Genomic DNA, 25,371 nt, shown 5'->3' on the forward strand with positions numbered 1-25,371 from the left:
GATCAGAAGCCTTGCGGGACGACGACGGGACAGCCAGAGTGAATCGCTGGACACAGCGCGGGCTGCGGATGGGCGTTCGCGGGCTGTGCAGGGGACCATCGTTGCGCAGCTAGTTTAGTTGCATGGAGGGCCTAGCCCCTGCTCCCCGCAAAGTCTCTCCCTGCGCCCTTGGCTGCACCCATTTTCCGGAGAGTAGTCTAGAGGCCTGAGGCCAAACAGCTTTAGACTTTTATTAGAAGGGCTGCGGCGCTCCACCACGCCGTCAAGCCGACCCGACCTGGGTCGGAGTCCGGGGTTCCAGTGGAGACAGGCGGGCACCGCGTCCCGCCCAGGCGCGCACCAAGTTCCTGGTACACCTTTTAACGGGAAAACAACAACAGCCTCCATGGTTAGATAGGTGTTATTTATAATTCATGGGCTAGTCTTTGAACCCTTTCAGACAAAACCCACAGCGATTTCTTTGAAAGAAAAAAAAAATGGTTGCACTCTGCTCAGAAGTCTTGGGTTTTCTAAGGACCCACGAACCGCTGCACAGATAGTAAATTACCCCGCGCACCACATTTGTTTTTGATTATTTGCTTTGCACTTGGTTTGCGAAATGAAACAAAAGAGGTTATAAAAATCGCTTATTTGGGAAGTAGGACACACATTCGACCCCAGCATTGTTCCTAGAAGGAGCTGTGCTATTCGGTTAGGGGAAAGATGAGGGAGTCCGTGTCAAATTAACCTTCCTTTCCCGGCCCCCATCTCCAAATTAAAGTCAATGCTCGAATCAGGATCCGACAAACGTCTTCGGATTTTGAGTTCTGGCGCTACCCACCTAATGCTCCAACTTGGAGAAGTCTCCACAGGCGGGGGTCGGGGTGTGGGGATAGGGAAGTCTATAAAGAGTTTATCCAAACCCCCGCAGTGGTCGTTCCCTAACTTCCCCCTCTAGCTTGGACCCTGAGGACAAAGGCGCAGGAGAAGAGAAAGGTGACGGGCTGGACGGTGATGGTTATGTCCTAACAGACGCCCTTTTCACCCAACTCTCGTTCCAAAACAGTGGATTTTTATTTTTATTTTTTTAATTTGTGAAAGAAAGGAACATTTAAAGGAGAGGCCTCCCCCTGCCTACACTCCCCAGGTATCCATCACCCTCCTCGGGCACGCCTGGGAGACCGCCCTGCAAGTCCAAGAGGAAGCTCAGAGCTGCGGTGGCGGCGAAGCCAGCTCGGCGGTGACGCAAGGTCCAGCAGGGAAAGCCCGACCCGGGTTAAGAGAGAGGATCCTTGTCGATTTCGGACTAGGGGGCTGCGCTCCATTGTTCACTCAGGGCCAATCAGAGTTTGCCCATTTCCTTGCAGCCAATCCCCCGTCACCCTCGCCTTCCACCCAAGCCACCCCGCCCCGCAGCCCCCAGGTCCCCATTACCTCCCCCGCATCCCTCGCGGTTCTGGGGAAGCTTCGTGACGCCACAGGTCCCGCCCCCAGCTCCAGCCCCGGGCGAGTGCGTGCTGACGTCATGCTGCGTGCGGGCCGGTGCGGAATCGCTCCTTCAACTCAGCGGGGCAGGAGGAGTTAGTTACCAAAGAGCCGAGGCTGGGCGCGCGACCCTCGTCCTTCTGCCCCTGGCCGCACACTTTGCGCACATCTCTTTTCTGCATGGTGGATATTATTTTTCATTATCCTTTTCTGGGTGCTATGGGGGATCATTCCAAGAGTAAGTCTTTCTCTCTCTGTGTGGGTGTGTATGTGTGTGTGCTTAATATGCAATATTTCTAATGCAGAAGAATGTTTAGCGGATTCTACAAGTGGCTTCTATTTGACAGGACACTGGGAGAGAACAAACAAAACGAATGCATTTCCCCTGCAGGCCACCTAGCCTTTGGAATCCTGTTGTTTTAATTTAAAATTAAACATTCTTTCTCAATGTTAGGCTGCTAGGCTGACCTCAGGCTGTGAAATCTGCTTCTGTTCTGCGCTAGGGCAATTAGGTTTGATCTGGGGATGTGGGCTTTTTTGCTTGCGTTGTCTTTTGGCTTTTCGAAAAAGGCAGGTTTCTCTAGTTTGATCTGGGATATTTAAGAAATGTCAGAGAGGACGAGAAGAGACTCCGCTGAAAGCTGATGTGTCTGTGTTGGGATTGGAGGGAGTCGCTGTAAGAGGGAGTGTGTGGACAGAAATGCCGGAACATCACCGTTCAGTATTGATGCGGTGGCGTCCGCAGTGCTTAAATGTCTTTTTCCCTTCTTCTCACCTATGTATTAGCTTTCAGTACAAGATACATGGATAAAACGACTGTGTCCAAATGAATTTAGTAGCAAAAAAAAAAGGGGGGGGTGAAGGGGAGACATAAAGCCTTCTAAAATTCGGAAGACTTTGTTTTTTCGTTTTCAGTTGTTTGGACGTTTAGAAAGCCCACTTTTCCCTGTGGTCGCAATTCTTGAAAGGGAGCGAGCGAGCGAGCGGGTTGGGTTGGGGCTGGAGTGGCCGAGGCCCGCCCGGGTCCGCGCAGCCTGGCCTGACGCGGGCCCCGCGCCCTTCCCCGGCAGAGAAGCCCGGGACGGCCATGTGCGTGGGCTGCGGGAGTCAGATCCACGACCAGTTTATCCTGCGGGTGTCGCCCGACCTGGAGTGGCACGCCGCCTGCCTCAAGTGCGCAGAGTGCAGCCAGTACCTGGATGAGACGTGCACGTGCTTCGTGAGAGACGGGAAGACCTACTGCAAGCGGGACTATGTCAGGTGAGGCCGGCGAGAGCCCGGGCTCAGCTACTGCCTGCCGGGGGCTGGGGCTGCCCGCGGCGGCTCATCCGCGCTCCCCGGCTGGGGGAGAAGGCCACCCCAGCTCCGCACGTGGGCCGCCGTGCGCATCTGGGCCCGCGAACTCCCCGAGGGCGGGTCCCCGCAAGCTCCCTTTGGGCCACAAAGCGTCCTGGGCGCGCGTGCCCGGAGCCGGTTGCAGCCCCGGAGGCGAGGCGGGCCTCAGGCTCCTCGCTGACACCGACCGCGCCTTGGGCCCGCAGGCTGTTCGGCATCAAGTGCGCCAAGTGCCAGGTGGGCTTCAGCAGCAGCGATCTTGTGATGCGGGCGCGGGACAGCGTCTATCACATCGAGTGCTTCCGCTGCTCCGTGTGCAGCCGCCAGCTGCTGCCCGGCGACGAGTTCTCGCTGCGGGAGCACGAGCTGCTCTGCCGCGCGGACCACGGCCTCCTGCTGGAACGCGCCGCGGCCGGCAGCCCGCGCAGCCCCGGCCCGCTCCCTGGCGCCCGAGGCCTGCATCTGCCAGGTAAGCCGCGCGCGGGGCCCAATGCCGATGTGAGTGCGTGCCTGTGTGTACGGGGTGCTTGTGCTCCGATGAAAAGTTGTCACTCGGGTGTGGTCCCGTTTGCCAGGATTTTTGAGTGCAGAACTGTGGCTAGGGACACAGCTAAGTGTGTGTTTGGGTGGGGGTCTTGTGGTGGGGTGGGACACAACACCACGAACCGGGATTGTGTGTGCATGAGTGTGTGCATATGGGGTATTGTGGAGAATTGTGTTCTCCATGACCTGGAATACCGGACCAAGGTGAATAACCACAGAATCTGAAATGGTGTCCGTCTGGGGAGTTTGCATGGGGAATTTTAAGTAGTGTGTGGTATTGCCAGAGAGGAAAGGTGGGTTTGCCCCTGGGGGTATGTGTGTAAGGAAATACAGTTCCCATCCTAGAGCTGGGCCTGAGTTCAACCAGCCAGACGGCTAGCTAGCTGGCTGCCCCCACAAAGACTGGGTGTCTGTGTTGGTGTTTTGAGGCCCAGTTTGATGAACAACTTAGCCAAGTGCTTCTCGGGGAGGAGGGTGTGGCAGCCACAGTGGACTCGGGATCATAGAGAACACTCCAGGGATGCTCTGGGTCTGAATCAGGAGCTGCCCAGAGATGGGATCTGAGTGCACATTAGTGGCCAGAGATCGTGCCCCAGGCTGGGCAGCCACAGACTGTAGCACCAGTCTCAGCCTCTGGATGCTGTGTGGTCTCCTAGTGCTCCTTCCTTCTCTGATCCCCGTTTTGCCTCCCTTATAGAGTGAGGAAATTGGGTTGGATGGGTTATTTGTAAATATTTATCCAGACCTAGTTATGCCCGTGGGGGGATAAAAATTCACACAGTGCGACTTTTTCCCATGGGTGTGTGAACCTGGTTTATCGGATGGGGGTGTGAAACGGGATGAAGCCGGTGCCGAGGGCACTACATCTCGGGTTTCAGAGGGGCTCCCTTTTGTTTGTTGGGGGTTTGGCTTGCGGGCCCGTGGGCATCAGGCTCTATTTACCGGGGGGCTAAAAGAACCCAAAGCCAAGCGAGAATGCTAGCGGCTGCGCTCGGGCCGGGAGGGTGAGCGGCCGTTGCACCGGGGAATCTAGAGGAGGTTAGAGGAGGAGACCTTACAGGAGACCCGGGAGCTGAGGCCCGAGCGCTGGCAGGCGAGCCCCTTCTGTCCCTGGAGGCCCATCGGCGCTCCAGGACAGGTCTTCGCGGCCTTGTCCGAGTGGTCTCTGAAGGAGGAGGAAGGGCTCTTGCAGGCCCCTAGGGGCAGGAGACAAGCCCCCTAATCCCGAAGCGGCGCGGCGCAGGGGTCCCGGTCGGCCTCCTTCCCCGCCCAGAGAGTCCCGGGAGCTCCTCCTTCTTCTTCCTCTCAATCTCCGACTTCTTCCGGAGGGCTTCCTACGTCCCGCAGGGCCCAAGGGGGCATTCCTAGGGTAGGGTAAGTGGAGGAGGAACAGCCGGGAGCGGCCACTCCCGTCCCGCAGCGGCCTGGCGCGGGACTCCCACGCCCGGCGGGCGCTCCGGGGCTGCCTGCTCGGGGACTTGGGAAGGGACGAAAATGCATAGCTCTCGCCGGGTAGGGCGCACAGCTGGAAAGGGAGAGGAACTATAAAGCGAAATCACCGGCAACGAAGAGAAACGAAATAGGTCCTGGGAGGGCTCAGCCGCCTCAGGGCGGGGCACCGGGCGGGCGGGGGGCGGCCCCGCGCTCACCTCTCCGCCTGCCCTCGCAGACCCCGGGTCCGGCCGGCAGCCCTCGCTGCGCCCGCACGTGCACAAACAGACGGAGAAGACAACCCGCGTGCGGACGGTGCTCAACGAGAAGCAGCTTCACACTCTGCGGACCTGCTATGCCGCCAACCCGCGGCCCGACGCGCTCATGAAGGAGCAGCTGGTGGAGATGACCGGCCTGAGCCCACGGGTCATCCGCGTCTGGTTCCAGAACAAGCGTTGCAAGGACAAGAAGAAATCCATCCTCATGAAGCAGCTGCAGCAGCAGCAGCACAACGACAAGACGGTGAGGGTGAGGGACTGTGCACCAGGAGCGGGTAGGGCAGGGCCCCGAGTTCTCGCCGAGGCATCTGCGGGCCCTTTTCTGGGCGCGCTCTGGAGAGATCCAGGGGCAACTGGATTGTCCAAATAGCGTGTGTCTGCGCGTTCAGAGCAAGGTTTGCCTTGGAGATTAAGGCTGCTTAATCATTGTACCGGAGGTCGGATCTTGTCCCAGCGACAGACCTGAGTTGGAAGCTCCGAGCCTGAGGCGGCTTATGCAGCTCCTGTCTGGACAGGTTGTGTCCTCTTGGCATGGCTTGGTTTGGACACTTTTCCTCCCGAAAAACGGGAACCTTGAAGTCCTTTGCTCTGTTGGCCCCCTGTTGGCTCCAGCATTGAGGCTGGACTATGGTGGAGGTTTCTGGGGCCCGAGTGTCTTAAAAGGGAAGGAGGACTACCGGGTTGTGGTGTTGGGAGTGCCTCCCCCAAAAGGGCTTCAAGCCCCCAAACTGCTTCAGGTCCCAAATCTCGAGCCTCAGTGTCAAGGACGTGGTGGGAGACACAGTGCCTAACTTGAGCATCTTTCACCCTGACTTCCACTTGTCCCTTAGAGCCTCCAGGGATTGACCGGAACGCCCCTGGTGGCGGGCAGCCCCATCCGTCACGAGAGTGCTGTGCAGGGCAGCGCAGTGGAGGTGCAGACATACCAGCCACCTTGGAAAGCCCTCAGCGAGTTTGCCCTCCAGAGTGACCTGGACCAACCGGCCTTCCAGCAGCTGGTGAGGTCCTGCCCTACTCACCCAGACCTCAGGACTGGGTGGGGTGGGATTTAGCCGGTTGATCAAGGTGGCATGGAGGGACTTCCCAGGGGATGAGGGGCTGGGGACAGCTCTAGGCAAGGGGGAGGGATAGATAAGGGGACTGCAAATGCACCTTAGCCCATAATTCGCTCTAAACCAGGTCTCGCTGGATTAAAGCACTCGCAAGGGAGATGGAGAGATTAACCAACTAGATCTCCCTCCCTAATACCCCAGCGAGCTCTTGGGGATCTGGCCCACATCTCTGAAGGGCTTGCTCCCAGCTGGTGGTTTGTCCCTAAGGGACCTCCTCGATTCAGAGTATTCGGCCTGGGAGCAGCAGCTCCGGTGCCTCTTCACCCTCCTCTTCTTGGTGTCTGCACATCCCCAGGTCTCCTTCTCTGAGTCTGGCTCGCTAGGCAACTCCTCCGGCAGCGATGTGACCTCCCTGTCCTCGCAGCTCCCGGACACCCCCAACAGCATGGTGCCGAGTCCCGTGGAGACGTGAGAGGACCCCATCCACGCCAGCCCGCGGACCTCGCATGCTCCCTGCATGAGACTCACCCGTGCTCAAGCCATTCCAGCTCCGAAAACTCTCTCGCCTTTGTAATTATTATTATTGTTATTTAATGAGAGAGGAGAGAGAAGCGGTCAGGACAGCCCAAAGCTCCAGGATACAACCTGCTTTCACCAGACCGGAGAGCCCTAATTCGAGAACTTTTATTTTTTCAAAACCAGAATTTGGGATTTACTAGCGTTAGCTCTGCCCTCTCCTCTTCCCTCGCTCCGCGTGGCCAGCGCCGCTCTGTCCACGCCCCCCACGCGTGGAGAACAGGCGGGGCGCATCCGGCGCGGGGCTACCCCGAGCTCGTTCAGGCCGGTTCCTACCCCAAAGCCGGCGGCTTTGTCCGGGCTCTAGGCGGGGACAATCCAAATGGAACAGACACTGAATCCCCAAAGCGCATGATTGCCGGAAAAAAGTAGAAACGAGACTTTCCTTGAAAATGTTTTAAATTATCAGTCGACGGAGGACAGAGTGTGTGAGCCTTTGCCGAACAAAACGTAAGTTATTGTTATTTATTGTGAGAACGGCCAGTTCACAGTGGGATGGATATTTTGATCTTAATAAAAAAAAAAATAATAACCCAATGCGATGCTGCTGCTGTGTGCTGTGGGCGCAGCGGGAGGGCCGGCCGGCCGCAGGTTGGGGCTGGGAGCTCGCTGCAACGAAAAGGCGGCCCGGCGACACCCGCTGTGGGGTCCCGGGGGTGGGTCCAGCTGCTCGTGCCCGCGCCTCGCGCGCCGCTGCTCCGAGGCCTCCCGCACGGCCGGGGGCGGGCCGGGCGGGGATTGGGCGCCGCGTGGGGGGGCGGGGCTGGGTCGGTGCGCCCCCAGGCGGTTCCTGCCCGGGCGGAAAGTGCCGCGGCCCTCCCGGAAGCCCGGGCGCGCTCCCTGCTTCGGGCGGCTCTCGGCATCGCGCACCCTCCACCACGGTCCCTCGCGCTTCTCAACTGAAGCCCGCGGGGCAGGTGGGGAGACTTCGTTTGAGCGGGAAACCTGCGACGCTTGGTTGGCGGCAGTTCGGCGGACTCCCGCCTGCAGTCAGGCTCGCGAGGGCGTCTTGCTCCCTCGGCTTTGCCTCGGGTGGAGCCTGGTGCCGGCCAAGGACCGAGTCTGCGGTCCCTTGCTGCATTTTCGGCCGGTGCACTCGGGCCCTGCCTGTGCTTTTCCCCCACGCAGACCCCTCTGCCCCGGGCGTCTCGCCCGCCTGCCACTCCGGCCAAGTCCCCGGAGCGGACAGGGGGCCTGTGACGGGTCACCCTCGGCGCTGTCCCCAGAGTGGATGCGCGACGTGATCAATCTCGCTGCATTTATTAATTCCCCCGTCTAGACAGAGGAGAAGGCCGGGCGGCGGCTCCTTATCTGCATTTGGCATCACCTGCAAGCGATACACTGAAGGAGCCACAACAAGCCCCCGCTACGATCGCGGCTGGCCGGGAAAATAAGTCCACCCAGAACCAGTCTGGCGTGTCCTTGGTTTATTTTCTTTCCAGAGCCTAAATGCAGGGGGCGGGGAATGGCCCGGGTGGGAGGGGGCTGGGAATGGCCCCTGGATATGCTGTGCCCAGGTCACTTGGTGTGACATTTCAAACCCCTGCGACTTGTTTTCTTGAAAACGGGCTTTAGTGATCGCAGGAAATAAGCGAGAGATACTGAATCTCCAGCAGGCCCCCGGGCTAGCACAAAAAACAGGAGGCTCAGGTTTTACCCTTAACAAATATTTAACCCTTTGACAGCCTGGGACAGTTCTTTTCCTCAGACCGGGCCTCACTTGGTGGACTCAGGAAGCTGCCACCCTACCAGTCAAACCACTACTCTTGAAGAATCTCTGGCATTGGGTTTCTGCTTCCTTGTCCCTCGAGATAAATGACCCGCAAGTATATCCTCCTTTGTACAGGATTTGTTTTGAAAGAGGGAAATGCCCTGAATAGGGGATGGCTCAGGTAGAGTCTGGTAAGGAAAAATGTGTCCGTGGGGCAGTTGTGGCCGCTCGTAGGTGCCTTCTGTTAAGAAGCTATGTGCTGCTCAGATGGCCAGAAGTCACCGTAGGTTTTTCAGGGGAGCTGATGGCAGGATTCCATGACCCCACCCAGTCCCCAACCCTGAGCCCCCATTAGAAAAGGAAAGCTGGAGGGCTGGCAGTCAATTATTGAAAGAAAATGGGAGGTGGGCAAATCAAGCCAAATTTATGTTTTACTTCCTCAAAGTCAAGGTGATGCCAGCACAAAATTTGAAGAGAACATTCCCTTTCTTTGGGATTTAGGAAATAGTGGCACAAACTTAGAGATAAGGGAGGAGATCTGTAGAGTTAATGAGGACCAGCTTTACCTCTCAAGTGCTTAGAAACGGTTTTAATCATCAGAGTTAGGTTCTTTGAGGCTTCACTCCCTTAACTGAGACCATTCCCTCCCAAACAGAAATACAGATATTTCCTCTTACCTTCTGGCTGGCCATTGGATAGGAGGCTAAACTTCCAAGAAAACTTAATTTTAAAAAACTTTTGATTAATCCGGCTTATTGGGTTTTGTCATTTTAAAAAAGGAAACAAGTTCTTGAGCAAAGAATTTCATTAATACATATTGTTCATTAGCTCTGAATTTTTGCTTTTGACAGACTATTTAATGCTATGAATGGAAACATCTGCCTATCTAATTACAGTGAACTCTTACTCTTGGATCAGATATCTAATTCCCCTTTTTGATATTTATGTGAGTGTGCTGATTTTGAATATTGGGAAATTACCCAGATAAAAGTGGTTACTGTGTATCAGGATGCCTGAAACTGTCTGTATTACTGTAGAAAACATGATAAGCTCTTCTCCTGCAGTTTGCTGCTAGCCGCCCGAAAGGGCAGACCATTTCCCATGTGGGTTACACTGGGGAAAGGCTTTGACTTTGAAACCTTATTACAATGGTCGCTGGTGAGGTGTCAAATCTATGGCTTGTTAGCCACATTAATAAATATCAGTTTTACTGGTTCCCAGGTCATCTTTAAACATGTTCAGTAATACAGCTGGGATTTCCTTGTAAATTAAATTACCTGTAACAATCACAAATTTTGTATTTTATGCTTACTGAACTTTGTAAGTGAGAAACCCCATTGTGTGGTAAAAAGTCAGTTCAATGAAAAGGGGCTATAGGTGGAAAATGGGAGTTATTTAACTAGATTCACTTTAGAATAATATTTTTTTCCAGAAGATTTATCTAATAATTTGGATAGCTCTATGTAATTGAGGCAGGAAAGGGATTCCCAGAGATGGAAAACTTTATGGCCATTATACCACAAAATTTAATACATATTGAAAGGCTGCACAATTCTGGGAAATTCAGAGTCCCTGTGGCAGTATTCCCAATGAACTTTAATATTTAATGGGTTTGTGGAACAGAGATCAGCCTTTCAATTTTGAATGTGGGATGACTTAAAGCTCAGAGCTGCAAATACTGGGTTTAAACGAGACATTGTCTAAGATTGTTCTCTAGAAAATGTTCAGATTCTACCACTGCTGCCTAGGGGAGGATATACATTGCCTTACATTTAGTTAGCTGTGTTTTCCCATAAAAATGGTGACCAAAGAGAGCAAGAGAATTAGCTGAATAGCAGCATGCTGGAAAGGAAACAATGAATGAATAATAAACTATTTGAAGAGAAGTTCTAAGCAGGAAATTCAGAGTTTATTAAACTGATGTAGGGAAGATTAGAGGCTTTTAAATATGGGTCTGATTGATGTAAAGGTAAACTCTCCTCAAGATACTGGGATTCAGTGCAATAATGGGGATTGGGTGACCAATTACAGACTAGCACCTTGTTGATGAAGATAAATGCAGTTGGACTGAGAGTAGTAATGGCAGAGAGAAAGGGCACAAGGATATACTCTTTGGGATCCAGACGTGGATTTGGGGTTGGCTCAATTTATAAAGCAAGTTTGGGGCCCCACAGCAATCGGGAAAGAAAGGCAGGAGTGTTAGGTGAGTGGGGCCTTTGTCCAGAAGGTTAGGAGCTGGCAGGAGAGTGAGTCAGGGAGTGGGCAACGGGGCAGGGGTTCAGTAAGGCTGAGAATCTCCTCACCGGGAAACTGGATAAGGGGGTGGTTTGAATACAGAAGGCGGGAGAACCCCTGTGTCAGGGTGTGGGAACTGGAGAGAGCAGTGCAAGAATAGGGACGGTGAGGAGTAATCTCTTTGCAGATTATTGAGAACGAAGAATTTAGAAGGCTGGCAAGGCTGGCAAGGAGATCTAGAAGAAAGGACCCAAGTTTCCGAGCTGGGGGAGGGACGGAAGGGAGGAAAAGAGGAAGAAAGGAAGGGAGGAAGGTAGGACGGACGGACGGACGGACGGACGAAGGGGCAGGCTGGTCCGGCCGGTGAAGTCCAGACCTGGGCTTAACAGGGGTGGCGGTCAGGGATGGGGGGGGGGTCACAGAGGCCCCGAGTGTCTGGAGCCTGGGAGAGGCTCCGGAACTTCGGGCAGGAAGCTGCAGCCCCGACATCCTGTTGGGCGACCAGAAAGACGACGAGCCCTGCCAGGCTCCCCGGAAAGCGAGCTGCGGCCGGGAGCAGGAAACTCGGTTGGACAACCGAGTTGGGCGCTCAAATGTCATCGCTGCCGGGCCGCGGACAGCTTTTTTCCTCTTTGGCTTAGATTCTGGGCTCTGATGCCCGAGCGAAATAGTTGCTTTTGCCCCGGCTGTGCCCATTCACACCGTCAGCTTTACAGGCTGGCCCCAGCAGAGGCCTTTCGCCTGGGCGCGGCGTGACCCACCTGTGGCTCCGGAGCCTCGGGAGACCCGAGACGCGGCCCCCGCCGCAGGAGAAAGCCAGTGGGTGGCACTCGTCCCCGCAGATTGGAACGAGATGTGCCGGCGCTCACCTGCGCGCCGCGCTCCCCGATCCCTGGAGAGTTTGGGAGTCGTAAAACTCAGGGGAGTTAGAGCTTAAATCAATGGCCGCGCCAAACGCGCCTTAAAGGAGGGAACTCGAGAGACACAAGAAACCATGCGAGTCGCGGGGCGCCGCGGAACTCCAGGCCGGATTCTCGCAAACTCCCTAGCCGGGCGGAGCCGGCATTTGTCTCCATCAACCACCCCCCCTCCCCTCCCGGACGAGGGGGCAAAAGACACTTTTCAATTAAATGTTTAATTGCGAATTCTGGTATGGTTTCTGGGAGGTTAATCACAGCTGTCTCAATTATTTATGACTTTCTGGCAAATTTCCGACTAGATAAGAAGTATATTCTATTGTGAAGCGTCGTGCAGGAAATCTTATAAATATTTGATTATTCCTTTCAGCTACAAGGATTCTGCGTTCACGCCCCAAGACGCGCTGGGCGGGCGGTGTTCGGGAACTCCTCTCCTGGCTGGGGCGCCCCGGGCTGGCCGCTGCGGGTCGCGGAGCGAGCGGGGGGGGGGGGGGGGCGCCCGCCTGCCTCCCCCCCCCCCGGGGCAGCAGAAGAGCCCCGGCAGCCTTCCGGGAGGAGGGTCCCGGCGCACAGCCCGGCTCGGCTTGGTTCTGCGCGCGCCGCGGGCGGTGTCTCGGATTCCGCGCCTCCGGACCGAGTCGCCCCCGGAGAGCCCTGGCAGGAGGGGCTTCCCCCGGAGCGGGTCCCACCGGCTCGGGAGCGGGCGGCCCCCGCCCCGCGGCCCTGGCGAGATTGGTGGGGTTGGAGCCGCCGCCAGGCAGTGGCCCGACGCGCGGAAAACGCCGGGTCCCGCGCCGGCCGGGTCCCGCGCCGGCCGGGTCCCGCGCCGGCCGAGTCCCGCAGCGCACCCGGTAGGGGCGAGGTGCGCGGGGCTGGGGGTGCGGGGGACGGTCGCCGTCGATCGATTGATGGATTGTTTGAATTTTGGGGACCTCTTTATTTCTTCCGATTTGCAAAAAAGTAAAAACAACATACATGTAACTCAGCAGTTTTGTGAGGCTCCAGAAAGAAGTGTCCTGAACATTAGGTAGGCTAAGTTTGCTTTAAAAAAACCGATTAAATTTTTCTAGTCCCGCCCATCCGACTTCCCTGTACTCTGGTCTCTGACACATATTCAGGCCACTTTTTTCCCAACCAGATCTTCTTTTCTTGATAATGTTTGATCCTTATCTGACAGAAATGATTACAGTTGTCACTCAATGAACAGCTTAGCACTGACCATCGGCTTAACGTGGAGAAAGGATGAGCAGGAGCTGGGAAAAGGTCGACGTCTCCCGGGCGGACTTCTCATGTTCAACTGTGAGCGGTGCACGGGGGTCGATTACAACTTTTACCCAGAGCCCTCGTGGCCTTCTGTTTTACTTTTACTTCAGCGTTGACTTCACAATTATTGAGAAAATACTTCAAGGTGATTCACTGTGGCTCATCATTTTGAATCGCTTATGTTTATTCTGGAGAATAATTTCAGTTCAGCAATGCTATAGGAAGCTCTCAGTACTATCTGCCAGGAAAAGCTGGGCAGACCAATGAACACAGGGTTCCCAGTCCATTTCAAATGGTCCCCTAAACATATTATATAATTAGAATACCCAAGCGTTAAAACATCTTTACTCCACACCTTAAAAAGGGAAATTTAGAGGTTAACTTTAAGTCTTTAACTAAGACACTCCCAGAGTTGGGGTTAACATTTTTCTTTCCAAATTTTACTGCCTTAATAAGAAAAGTCACCACTGCAAACAGAATAAGTTATTTTATTACAAGAACAAAACAGACTTGCTAATTTAATGTCTAATTTCACCCATGTTACAAATAAATGCAAAGTATATATTATCATAGGATGTAGGTTACTGAACTCCAAAATATTGTGCATAAATGAAATAAACTCAACTTGTAGAATTAGACCATTAAAGTATCTACAGGCATTATAAATAGTGCAAAGTATATACCATATCTACAGTGCAGGGGTAGAGTATAAACATGTGAAAATGAGTTTCTTAAGGAACAGTTAGAACATTTGTTTGAACAATTTAAAATATTAACAAGGGTACTCAAATACAGAACTAACAAAGTCATTTATTTTTTCTCTTTTTTTAAAAAAAACTGTCGAGCTTCTTCCCAGGCCTCCTGAGGAAATCTGTTAGCCAGTTCAAGATAGTCTTGGGAACCAAGGAATTTTCCTGAGAGGGAAAAAAGAAAATAGTTAAATTCTTTGATGTTTAAGCAACTGAAATTATTTTGATATCTGACTACAAAATGGAGTCATTCACTTCAAATAAACCATGATGTAAGTTTATATAAAGAAAGTAATTGATCTGTTTATCTCTACCTACAGCACTATATATATATATATAAAATCACAATTGATTTTGTGCTTCTCACATATTCAGACATTAACCCCCCTCTGTAAAACATTATAAAAGATTGTTTTTGGACTCCAGAATAAGAAAACAGGGGAAAGTAAGTATGGTGAACAAAATAAAATGATAGATATTCATTCTTAAGATAACCTTGAAAAGGTAAATCTGTATGTAAACTCGATGTTTATCTTCTAAAATAGTCTAATTTAAATATTTTAAGCATGACTTTTAAAAAGCTCAAATCTGGTGTTCAGCCATCTAACAAAGCAGAGGGGATGAGTAGGAACTTTATTGGTTATGATGTGGGCAAAGAAAACAATCTTCGTAGCTGGAGAGTGATCAAGCAGTGAGACTGGAACACCAGAATTCTTTAGCAATTAAGAATATGGTGCTATGAGGAGCTGCTTTACACTTACAATGCGGAGCTTTCCTGGGTGATGAACTCAAAATGCCTTGAAACATTTTATGGGGACTAAATCTAACCAAAGGGGAACAGACATCCAAAGTGCAGACTGGCACTTAGTGTGGCATAATCGTTTCTTTTAAACCAGGTAAGCATATCAGGAGCTGTCACCAATATAATGATGACTCTTTCTGACAAATGCAGAGAACAAGGCCCCATTTGCTGTATTGTGGATTAAGCCCATCGTAACTGGGGAAAGCATGGACATCAGAGAAGATGGGCCCTGGGAAAAGAAAGTAAGTTGAAACTCCCACAGGCCTCAGCCCACCATGCAGACAGTCCGGGCTCTTAGGACTCTGCCTGCCAGATATGTAGCAAATGGTGACTCATCCTTACAGCCTAGAGAAAGGAAGAAAAACAATGTCTATACTTCTTACTGGCGAAAAAAAAAAATGCTGTACTATTAAAAATAAATACATTAGAAGATTTTTAAAGATATTTTTATATATTCAAGATTTAAGACATTGCTTTATAAGAAATGGTAACAAATTATACTGATTTCTCCCATGCAGGCTCCAATAGCTTAAAAAAGAGGCTGTGAGTGAGTCAGGGCAGACCTGAACTTGCACGCTAATTCTGGCTTAGACAAATGGTACTGACTATGATGTTGACTGGAATTTCTGAAAAGGGGCATAGCTTTCTGTTTACTTCTCTGAATGCCTGATCAATAAAACATGACATTTTTTTCATGATATTGTTACAGCTTTATATTCTTTTCTATGTACTTTTCAACACCTGTCCCCATAGACAATTGGTGCACGTGTGTGTGTGTGTGTGTGTCCAACGTGACTCCTCACCCCCCCTAAGTAGGGGCTACTTTGTGGGGGCCCTAGAGGGTCCTGCTGGAAGTGGGCCTCTGGCCACTTTAAAGACTATCACACTAATGGAAGAATTGGGGAAAATCTGTATTAGGGTCTCATTAATCAGAGATGCTGTCCTGACAGTCAGACAACGAGCAACTTGTACTTCTCAATTACAGTGTGAATAGAAAAGTAAAAATACTTCTCAATTACAGTGTGAATAGAAAAGTAAAAATGCACTTTAAGATTCTACATCTCTTGCTCTGATCATAGGAAACACCTCATCAGGAACACTACAGGAAAAAAAAAAGCTTATAAATCTTTGGTCTTTGAACTCTTGCTAATCTGTTGGCTTTTTCTCCAAGAAAAACAATTTTATACTTTATATTCTCAATAAAAAAAAATAGGGGGAAAATATGGGCTACTATCATTAATAGTTTTATTCTGAACATAGGAAACCAAACCCATGTGATTTTAGCATTTATGTGAGGAATGTAGGTGAATCTTAATGATCTGCTTGTCTCTGTATTATGAAGCAGCTCTTTAGTAATTAGTCACCATTTATTATATCTTGCATGAGGTGAATATAAATTACAGAAAGATGTTTTGTGCTTTTCTTTTACTTCCATAGATTTTTACTTCCATAGATTTCTCTGTATGTTCTGATGCATTCATGTTGATGACAAAGTCTGTTTCTTTACTCATTGAAATATACTTGATATCCAGATCTCAAATGTTTTAGGTGGTGTAATAAATTGATTCCTGTAACAGTTCCAGAGGGTGGAGTTAGAAACATGTCTGTTCGGCTAACAAACACACGACAATTTGATTTCAATAGAGACGTACCTTTGGGCTGATGAGGCTGGTTATCTGCCTGACCTGATGTCTGTTCAAAATCCTGTGTGAGACAAGGAAAATGTTTTTATACCAAAGCTAGACACAGAGAATTCCGCTGAGGGCAGCTTCAGATGTGCTTCTGAATTCTGAGAGAACCATCTTAGCATGAATACTCTGGAGCCCAAATATAAAAGCTTATGAAGTTGATGTTCAGGTTCTCTCAATTTAAATTGAACAGTGATGACTTACATCTTGCTAAGGATCAGTAGTGGCTATGCTGCTGTCTGTTGTAAAAACGATAACTTTCTTTCAGCTAACAAACTGAAGGCTTTGGGCAGATTAATTATCCTAAAATATTGACAGGTTTTTAACACTTTTTAAAAAAAGCATGATTCTAAAAGGTCTTATACAATCTACATCTAAATCTTTAAAGTCTAGAAATTTCACTTTTAGAGGGAAAGTGAAAAATATCGTACATAATACGTAAATTTTCATAAACCTATGACATACCACCAGCTCCTATTTTTAGTATCATTTTCTAGTGACTATTAATACTCTAACACATGGGGACCTCAAAGAACCATTCTATAAACTCAAATCTAATATATATTTATTTCCCTGATAATAATTATAGAAATGAAGACCTGATTCAATTTCACTAATCTAAGAAGCTATCTCAAATAAGAAATTTCTATAACATTTACAAAATGTGTGTGTCCCAATGTATGTTAAATGTGTTAAATTACATTTAACTGTCTTAGAAATACTTTAAAGATGGGGTGCCTGTATGGGTTAGTTGTTAAGCATCTGCCTTTGGCTCAGGTCATGATCTCAGGGTCCTGGGATTGAGTCCTGCAGCCTGCTTCTCCCTCTCCCACTCCCCCTGCTTGTGTTCCCTCTCTCGCTGTGTCTCTGTCAAATAAAAAATAAAATCTTTAAAAAAGAGAGAGAGAAATACTTTAAGATCGATACGAGATAAAAACAAGTAATACATATGTTCTTTACTTTAGAGTCTGATATCATTTGTACTTTTATAAATTGTTTTCCAGGCAGTTGAAAATGTAAGGGACTAAGCTGGTATAGATGCAAGATTGTTTTTGCTCAAATATCACTGTCTTGGTTGAGGCCTCTCTGCTCATCACCCCCTGGAAGTCCCTACCCCTCTTTCCAGCGCTTAACACCATCTGACATGCTATTTGTTTGACTTATTTTTTTGTTGGTTTGTTTGTTTGACTCCCCCAACTTTAATGAAAGATCTATAAAGGCAGGGATTTTTATGTTTTTTTTTTTGTATTGCTGTATTTTTTGATTGCTTATTTTTGATTGATTATTCCCAGTGCCTAGAACAGTGCCCAGTACCCCAGAGCGGGGGCGGTGGAGGGAAAGAATTACCTGTTGAACAAGAGAAAGAATTCTAAGATCAGTCTTAAAAAACCTCTATATCATATTTTCTATTTAATTTTTAACCATAAGGCTTTAAGAATATATGAGAATTCTTAAATGTTGAATTGATGGTTACGTAAGACTTCATCAAGATTTTAATTTAACTGTAAGTTTTTTTTTTTTTTTTTTTTGAAAATCCATACCCTACCTGTGGATCTGAATAGCTTTGAAAAATTTTTCAGAAAATAGAACCCAGACTCAAAGAGAATAACTAAGCTGAAAGTAGACATTTCTAAACACAACTGATCTAGTTGTATTTATTGATTGGTCATCTTATAGAGGATAGTTTAAAAAATGTAAACCCCGAACTGCTGTCTAAGGTGAAGAAAGCTAGACTCTTCAGCCATCCCAACCAGCCAGGAAGGATCGCATCCTTTCAACGATGATATGTGCATACTAGCCAGGATAAGGGAAAACACTAATACAGAGCTCTGCTTTCTGTTTCATTATTACAAACAGAAAACATTGTCTGTTAATCACACGTACGTCATGGAACAAAAACACACTGGTTTTTATGGTAGAACATTTAAAAGAAAATGGAAGATTTTCAACAATTAATGATCTATAATGACGGGAAAAAGAATAGCCAACTTGATTTTCTATTGTCAGTTGACTGAGTTAATTTAGCTGCGGAAACGTTGCTATACTTTGCTCCAGCGCTAATTCTGATTCCAGTCCTATAGACTTGAGCTGGATCAGAAAAATATAAGGCCATTCTTACAAGCATTAGATCTTTTAAAAAAGCAATATAGCAAGATTTTATGACACATACACAGATGTGTATATGAATCATATTTATTTAAAAACTTACAAATCAATTGAAGTTTTACTTGATCTTTCTTCCGTAATCCTTATCTGTTCCCTGCAGCGAGGCTGAAAGCTAGATGCATGTCAGTGCTAAAGCCTTAAAGAAGTTGGGCCATCTTTTTAAAAACATTTCCTTGGTGTGGGTTTTACCATTTCATCAACTGGAAAAATGTCCTTTTCTTGAAATCCTCCAAGTAGAAGTTGCATAACACTCAACCCCAGTTTTACTACCCTCATATTTTAGAAAGTAATTTTCAAGCACAGAGATACGTGCAAAATTCAAAATGGCAAGAATAAACAGCTGGTTCACTTTTACTTTTCCACTGCATTAGCTTACACATAAAGCCAGGGGATCAGGCAGGAGACAGAAGGTACCTGAATGAACGTGGCCAGTAAAACACAGCTCATCTCTTGCTCCAGAATGATCTTGTTCTGACGGTTGTTGTAACAAGCAGCGATAAGTGAAGGGAACAGCACTTTGATCAGCCGTGGGTCACTGAAATACTGGAAGGGCAGCTGGCAGAGCTTCTGCAGGACCGTGGGGTGGCGGCCAGACTGTACGATTACCTGAAACAGGAGGGAACCTATGTCAACTGCCAGAGAGCCGTGCCTGCTCCTTCCTCCTGCAGCCCCAATAGTGTCTGTAAGAAACATGGAGGATAGGCAGAAGGAGTGGAAGGAGAGAGGGAGAGGAAAAACAACAACAACAACAACAAAATAAAAAACAAAAACAAAAAAAAAAAAAAAGAGAGAGAGAGAGACTCGGAACTCCTAAGTGCTACTGGAAAGGAACAGAAAGAAAAGAAATCTCCTTCCCAAAGTTCTGCAGCCATTTACACTCCACAGTAAAGAGCATGGCTGCCAAAGGAGAGAGGATGCCTACGAAATGGATTCAGGATACACACCGCTTTAATAACGCGCCTGCCCCTTCTCCCCCTTAAAGCAGAGCCGCCCTATTGCTTGAAACCTGCCAAAAGCTCGCTCAGAGGAAAGATGCCCTCTCCTACCCCTCTGCCTGCTGCAGTCTTCCCCGAACCTAGCTCCTGGAATAGACAGACCTATTCACTACGCAGATGAGCCCTTGCAAAGAAAAGGGGACTGTAAGGAGAGTGGGAAGTTTCAGCAAGCACAGGCTCCAAAAGATCCTTCCTCTGATCCATACTCCTTATCTGTGTTTCCATCAGTGCCATTGAGTCTAAAAGGAGAATTGTTTAGATAAATGAGACTCTTGTCTTGAAGCAGTCTAGGTTTACAACTGTGTACATTTTAAGAAATGGGGCAATGCAATTAATGGACTTGAAGGGAAGCCCTCCTAATTTACTCCCTAGTCCTCCATGATAAACTAAGGAAATGTCAAAATCAGATCTGTTTCAAGTAACCTTGATTAGACGGTTCTAATATGAAAGAGCTTGGTGACCCAAAGCCCACTTCTTGGTATAAGAGGAAGCTCATAGAAAGCTAGGAACACTGTAAAATCTAAGGTCAGGACTGTAAATTGTACTTGGAAAAACATAATTTTACAGGTACACACCCAGACAGGACTGCATTCAAATTAAAACCAGAAGGACAGAGTGAAATAGCAGAGGCAGGAGAAACATAAATTACAGGGATTTACAAGTTTTCAAAGTACTTTTAACAATACTTTAAGAACACACTCTCAGATGATAATGCAGTTTGGTTTAAGAACAAAATCAACAAAGTAATAGTTCACATATTTTAGTTCAATAGCTAAAATGACATCAAAAACCTTTAGAGAATGTTGATAGGGACTTGTTAATACCTTCAAATCCAGCAGGAATTTTAAAGACTCACAGTGTGACAATTCAGCACATGGCTATGTGCAGCCGTTTCTGACCACTGGCTGAGAAAAATATGTCCCATCATCTATTTTGTTGATAAAGCATTTACTTAAAGCTTTATTTTAATTATTAGCTACAAATTTTGTAGCACAGCCAAATGACCACCACTTTAGAATTTATAATGATCCCATTATTATAAGTCTCTTTTCCCCCTTGTCCAAAAATGAAGCAGAAGTTTTTTTCTTTGGAACTTCATTGTTAAAATGCTATTATTGGAAGATTCACTAATTGAAAAGATATTAAACCAGCCAGTCTGGCTGGCACAGGCACAATGTTAACTCAAAGATGACAGCTCCTGGTTCCTGGTAAATGAGCACAGAATGTGCCAGCTTAATGAGAACTTCTTCCACCTGGACTCCTGACCCTCATGGGCCAAAGCAGAGCCCCTCGGGGGCCTGGAAGTTCCTTCCAGGAATGGAGCTGGCTCTCACTTGCCTGTTGAAGAAGTGAGCTTACAGAGGTCACCAGCAGTCTCATGAGATGACCTACCAGAGGCCACTATTTTTAAGTCTCTATAGTGCAGAAGACACAAATGGAGTTAGGAAGTTTGGTCACCTTGGGTAGGGTGTTCTACCCATAGGACCACCCAGGAGAGAACTTAATCAGGTTATAGGTAAGAGGTCTGCTGGGGAAGGGGGGGCGGTGGTTAAGAGCCACACCCCCTGGCTTGCCTGTGAGGCAGTGGGGTATCTCATCAGCACTGTCCTTTGAACCATATTTCTGACACTGTGGGAAGACAAGATTAGGAAGTCCGTGGTGGGGCCAAACTAGGGCACTGAGACCTAGTGGGCAAGACCACTCCTGGGTAATTCTGGTACAGAGGGGTGGCATTTTGCTGTCAGTGAGCACAGGTGAGTGGTCATTAGGCTCATCACTTCCCACAGGGGCGGGGAAGCAAGGCTGGGGCACAGAGAGCATGATCTTGCTGAGCAGGGCCTTCGGGGCCAGGAGAGAGTTGCCCGAGAGGCTTGGTGCTGATCAGGGGCTGAGGGCAAGGCTCAGGTTTATTTCATCCAGTCACTCGCTCTCAGGCCTTGGCATGGTCAAATGTCACACGAGCTGCTCCAGCTTTCCAAGGTTTAGAGAGTCATCACGGAATATGAAAGTCTTGGCAAATGAATGAAATGCAAACGGTTAAGAAAAATCTCAGATTTACAAGGATGTTTTCTCTCTCTCTGCCTTCCAGATGGAGCTGTAATTATCGGTCTGTCACCTTTCTCTAGACCAGTGGCTGCTGATAAGGCCTAAGGTGAGTTCTACCCTGAGCCTGGCCAGGCCACCTGCCCTTCCTTTCAGGGCACACAGGCCAACACACACCCAAAGGGGCTTCCCACAGAGCTCCTTTCCAGACCACTGCCCTGAGAGAAAGGAGGTGCTTGGCTATAGATTTCTTTGGGGGTCACAGTCATCAGTTAGACAGCATGTAGGGGGCCAGGATGGCTCCATAATAACGAGAAGACCCCCTCTCCAATATGATGTCCACTTTCAGATGCACAGCAGCGCTCCAAGGAAATGAGGGGAATTTCCAGCAACAATCAGATCAAAAGAAATTGAAATTGAACTTTCCACTTGCTCTTAGGCGCAGTTCCACATAGGTACTAACTAAAGAGCTGGGAGGCCTGGGTTCTTGCCTTTACTCCCGGCACCAGTTTGTTGTGTAACGCTGGGAAAATGGTCCAGTTTCTCTGGGTTTCAAGGTAGAGAATTTTCTCAAAAGTAAACTTCTCATCAAAGCATAACATACATGCACCTCTTAAGTAAACAGCTCCATTTTTATAAAGTGAAAACACCTGTGTCACCAGTGCCCCAATAAAGAGAGAGAACATGACCAAGGGTGCTGGATCTTTAAATATATTCCTTTTCATTCAAAACTAGATTCCTACACTTTGAAATTAAGACAAATCATACGGAAACTATTTGCCTGTGCTAGAACACAAGAAAGAGTACTTATGAGCACCATGGGTCCCTCCTCTGGTCTTCTCAGCAGAAACCGGTGGGCATAATTCCACCATCAGTGAAAGACATCTCTTACCCAAATGTCCTGGTATGCACCACTTTTTTCGTTATTATGATTGACAGGGGTTTGGGGGAATGATGGTGGCGGGGACGGGGGAGGACCGCCCACTCTCTCTTTGTTTTGGAACTATCAACAGTTCTGGGAAGAAGGGGCTTTATAAGAAGGCTTTACATGCTGCCAATGTGTACTACAGCCTGCTGGAGGGCCAGGAGGATCTGAATGCTAGTGTTAAGAAGGAATCTAGTAAAAAAAAAAATTTTTTTTTAAAGGAATCTGGACTAGATAACTGGATGTGCTGATTCCTTCATCTGCCAACCTCTGGCCATCCACCAGCTCTAATTGTTGTGCTTTCACAAAGTAGAGAGTATAGGTGAAGTATAACTTGATGCAGTGAGAGGCAAAGCCGGGAGAGAGCTCTAGATTCAGCCGACATTTACTGAGTGCCTCCTGTGCCAAGTGCTATAGGAACACAGAATCCATGCTTCAGCTCTCAGGGAGCAGAGGTATGTACGCAAATGACAGCTAATACAAAGGAGACTGGGTCATCAGAAGGGAAGGACAAAGGATTAGGGAACCCCGTGGGAGGGAAGGATTACTTTTAGGTAAACGTGGAAGGCTGCACTGTGAGGGTGGGTTGGACCTCAGGGCAGATGGGTGGGGAGGAATTTTAGGTGGAGAGAAGCTCCTAGATGCAAATACCAGCCTGCTTTAGTCTGTTCCGGCTGCCGTATCAAAATACCATAGACTGGAGGGCTTAAACAACGGAAATTTATTTTCTTATAGTTCTGGAGCCTGAAAGTCTAAGATCAGGGTGCCAGCATGGTTGACGAGTGCTCTCTTCTTGGTGCGTAGACCGACACCTCCATGAGTGCTTGCCTCGGTGAGTGTACACAGAAAGAAAGAGCTCTCTTTCTAGTCTTAGAAGGCCACCAATCCTATCTCATTAAGACTCCACCTTATGACCTTATTCATCTCCAAGTACAGTCACATTGGGGGTTAAGGGACAGAATATGCATTTTGGGGGACACAATTCAGCCCATAGCACAGCGCTGATTCCTCAACTGCTCCTGGCCAGCATAATATTTCAGGCGTTAAGCATCTGCCTTCAGCTCAGGTCATGATCCCAGGGTCCTGTGATGGAGCCCCCCAGTGGGCTCCCTACTCAGCAGGAAGCCTGCTTCTCCTTCTCCCACTCCCCCTGTTTGTGTTCCCTCTCTCGCTGTCTCTTTCTCTGTCAAATAAATAAAATTAAAAGAAAAAAGAAAAAAAGAAAGAAAGACTACCCTCGCTAACCAGGTATATTTCAGAGTTGATGGGGAATCAATTGTCTCTCAGTGGCCGTAAGTCACAAATCTACAGGCTCAAGACGGCTTGCTGTTGGGTAGCCCTGGGCCCTAAGGCTAGCTCTGGTCAGTTAACCAATTTGAGCCTCAGGGTCCTTTCTATAAAATAGGGATAGATATTCTGCACAGCAAAGGGAACAATCAACAAAATTATAAGACAGCCTACAGAATGGGAGCAAAAATATGCAAATGACATAAGGGGTTAGTATCCAAAATGTATAATGAGCTTATAGGGATACATGGGTGGTTCAGTCACTTAAGTGTCTGACTCTTGATTTCAGCTCAGGTCCTGATCTCAGGAGTCCTGAGACTGAGTCCTGCTTTGGGATCCTGGCTGGGCATGAAGTCTGCTTAAAATTCTGTCTCTCTCTCTCTCTTCCTCTGCTGCACCCCCATTCCCACTCCTACACATGCTCTCTCTAAAAAAAACAAAAGAAAACCAAACCAAACCAAAAACCAAACTTAAACAACTCAACACCTAAACCCCAAATAATCCAATTAAAAAATGGACAGATGACACGAACAGACATTTCTCCAAAGAAGAGATCTGAATGGCCAACAGACACATGAAAAGATGCTCAACATCACTCATTATCAGAGAAATGCAAATCAAAACCACAAAGAAATATCACCTGAGGTGTGAGGTGTCATTCAGAATGACTAAAATAAAAAACACAAGAAATGACAAGTGTGGGCAAGGATGTGGAGAAAGGGGAATCCTCTTGCAGTGTTGGTGGGAATGCAAACTGGTGCAGCCACTGGGGAAAACTGTATGGAGGTTCCTCAAAATAGTAAATAGAATTCCCATATGATCCAGTAATTCCACTAGTGGGTATTTATCCAGAGAAGACAAAAACACTAATTCAAAAAGACACATGCACCCATATGTTTACTGCAGCATTATTTACGATAGTCAACTTAGGGAAGCAGCCTGCGTGTCCACCGACTGATGAATGGGTAAAGATGATATGGTGGATATACACAATGGAATATGACTCAGCCATGAAAAGAATGAAATCTTGCCATTTGCAACTATGTGGATGAATCTAGAGGGGTATAATGCTAAGTGAAAGAAGTCAGTCAGAAGTCAGTCATGAAACAAATTCATCAGACCTTTCCCCGCCCTGCTCGTGTTCTCTCTCTCAAATAAATAAATATATCTTTAAAAAATATTATTAAAGAAGTCAGAGAGAGACAGATGCTCGTATTTGGAATTTAAGAAAGAAAACAAATGAGCAAAGAAGAAAAGACAACGGACTCTCAACTGTACAGAACAGATAAATTATTCGCAGAGGGGAGGTGGTGGGTGGATCATCATGAGCACTGAGGACTGTATAGAACTGTTGAATCACTATACTGGACACCTGAAACTATTGTAACACTGTCTGTTAACTACACTGGAATTAAAAGAAAAAAACAGGGAGAGAGATAGATGGTAGCCTTCAGGGTTTAGAATATAATGTGAATCTGTGACTATAATGTGAATGGTTATCTCACCAGTTTTGCTGCTCCAAGTCTTCTCCTGCTGGATCTGGCTTCCATATACTTGTAGGACCAGAAGCCCCCTCCCAGTACGAGACCTAATGAGTGTTTTCCATCATCCCACCCTCCTCTCTCCATAAGGGCCACACATTAGAATGGGGGTCTGGCAGCAGCAGGCCCTGCATGCTGGCGGAGACTCCTCGGAAAGCTTCAGGCTACCTGGGAAGCCACTGCCGTGGCCTCTCCCTGGCCCTGCCTGCACAGGACAGAGCTCTGCAAACAGAGCTGGGGATGCCAGCCAGGATCTTGCGGTGGTGGGGTAGGAAGTGCATTCTGACAGCTCTGAAAAGAAAATCCCAGCATAAGCACGATCCAAGAAACAAAGATGAGTGGTACAGAGAAAGAGAGGCTTAGCTAACTC

General features: G+C 48.3%; 2 protein-coding genes across 2 annotated transcripts in view; one reads left to right on the plus strand and one right to left on the minus strand.

Annotated features, from left to right (window-relative positions):
* Positions 1-1,644: 1,644 nt before the first annotated feature.
* Positions 1,645-6,575, plus strand: ISL2 (ISL LIM homeobox 2). Its single transcript, XM_059418492.1, has 6 exons — positions 1,645-1,702; positions 2,535-2,724; positions 3,006-3,268; positions 5,012-5,295; positions 5,882-6,049; positions 6,459-6,575. The coding sequence occupies exons 1-6, from the start codon at positions 1,645-1,647 to the stop codon at positions 6,573-6,575; spliced, it is 1,080 nt and encodes a 359-aa protein (XP_059274475.1).
* Positions 6,576-13,273: 6,698 nt separating this feature from the next.
* The window catches only part of SCAPER (S-phase cyclin A associated protein in the ER), a 519,522-nt gene continuing 507,424 nt past the window's right edge, over positions 13,274-25,371 (minus strand). The window contains exons 29-31 of the mRNA XM_059372064.1: positions 18,625-18,816; positions 16,009-16,060; positions 13,274-13,719 (exon numbers count right to left, since the gene is read on the minus strand). Of these exons, the coding sequence (XP_059228047.1) occupies positions 13,616-13,719; positions 16,009-16,060; positions 18,625-18,816 (348 nt within the window). The 3' untranslated portion in view covers positions 13,274-13,615. The remainder of the gene's footprint in view (positions 13,720-16,008; positions 16,061-18,624; positions 18,817-25,371) is intronic.

The sequence above is a fragment of the Mustela nigripes genome, chromosome 13, assembly GCF_022355385.1.
Source record: "Mustela nigripes isolate SB6536 chromosome 13, MUSNIG.SB6536, whole genome shotgun sequence".
NCBI lineage: Eukaryota > Metazoa > Chordata > Mammalia > Carnivora > Mustelidae > Mustela > Mustela nigripes.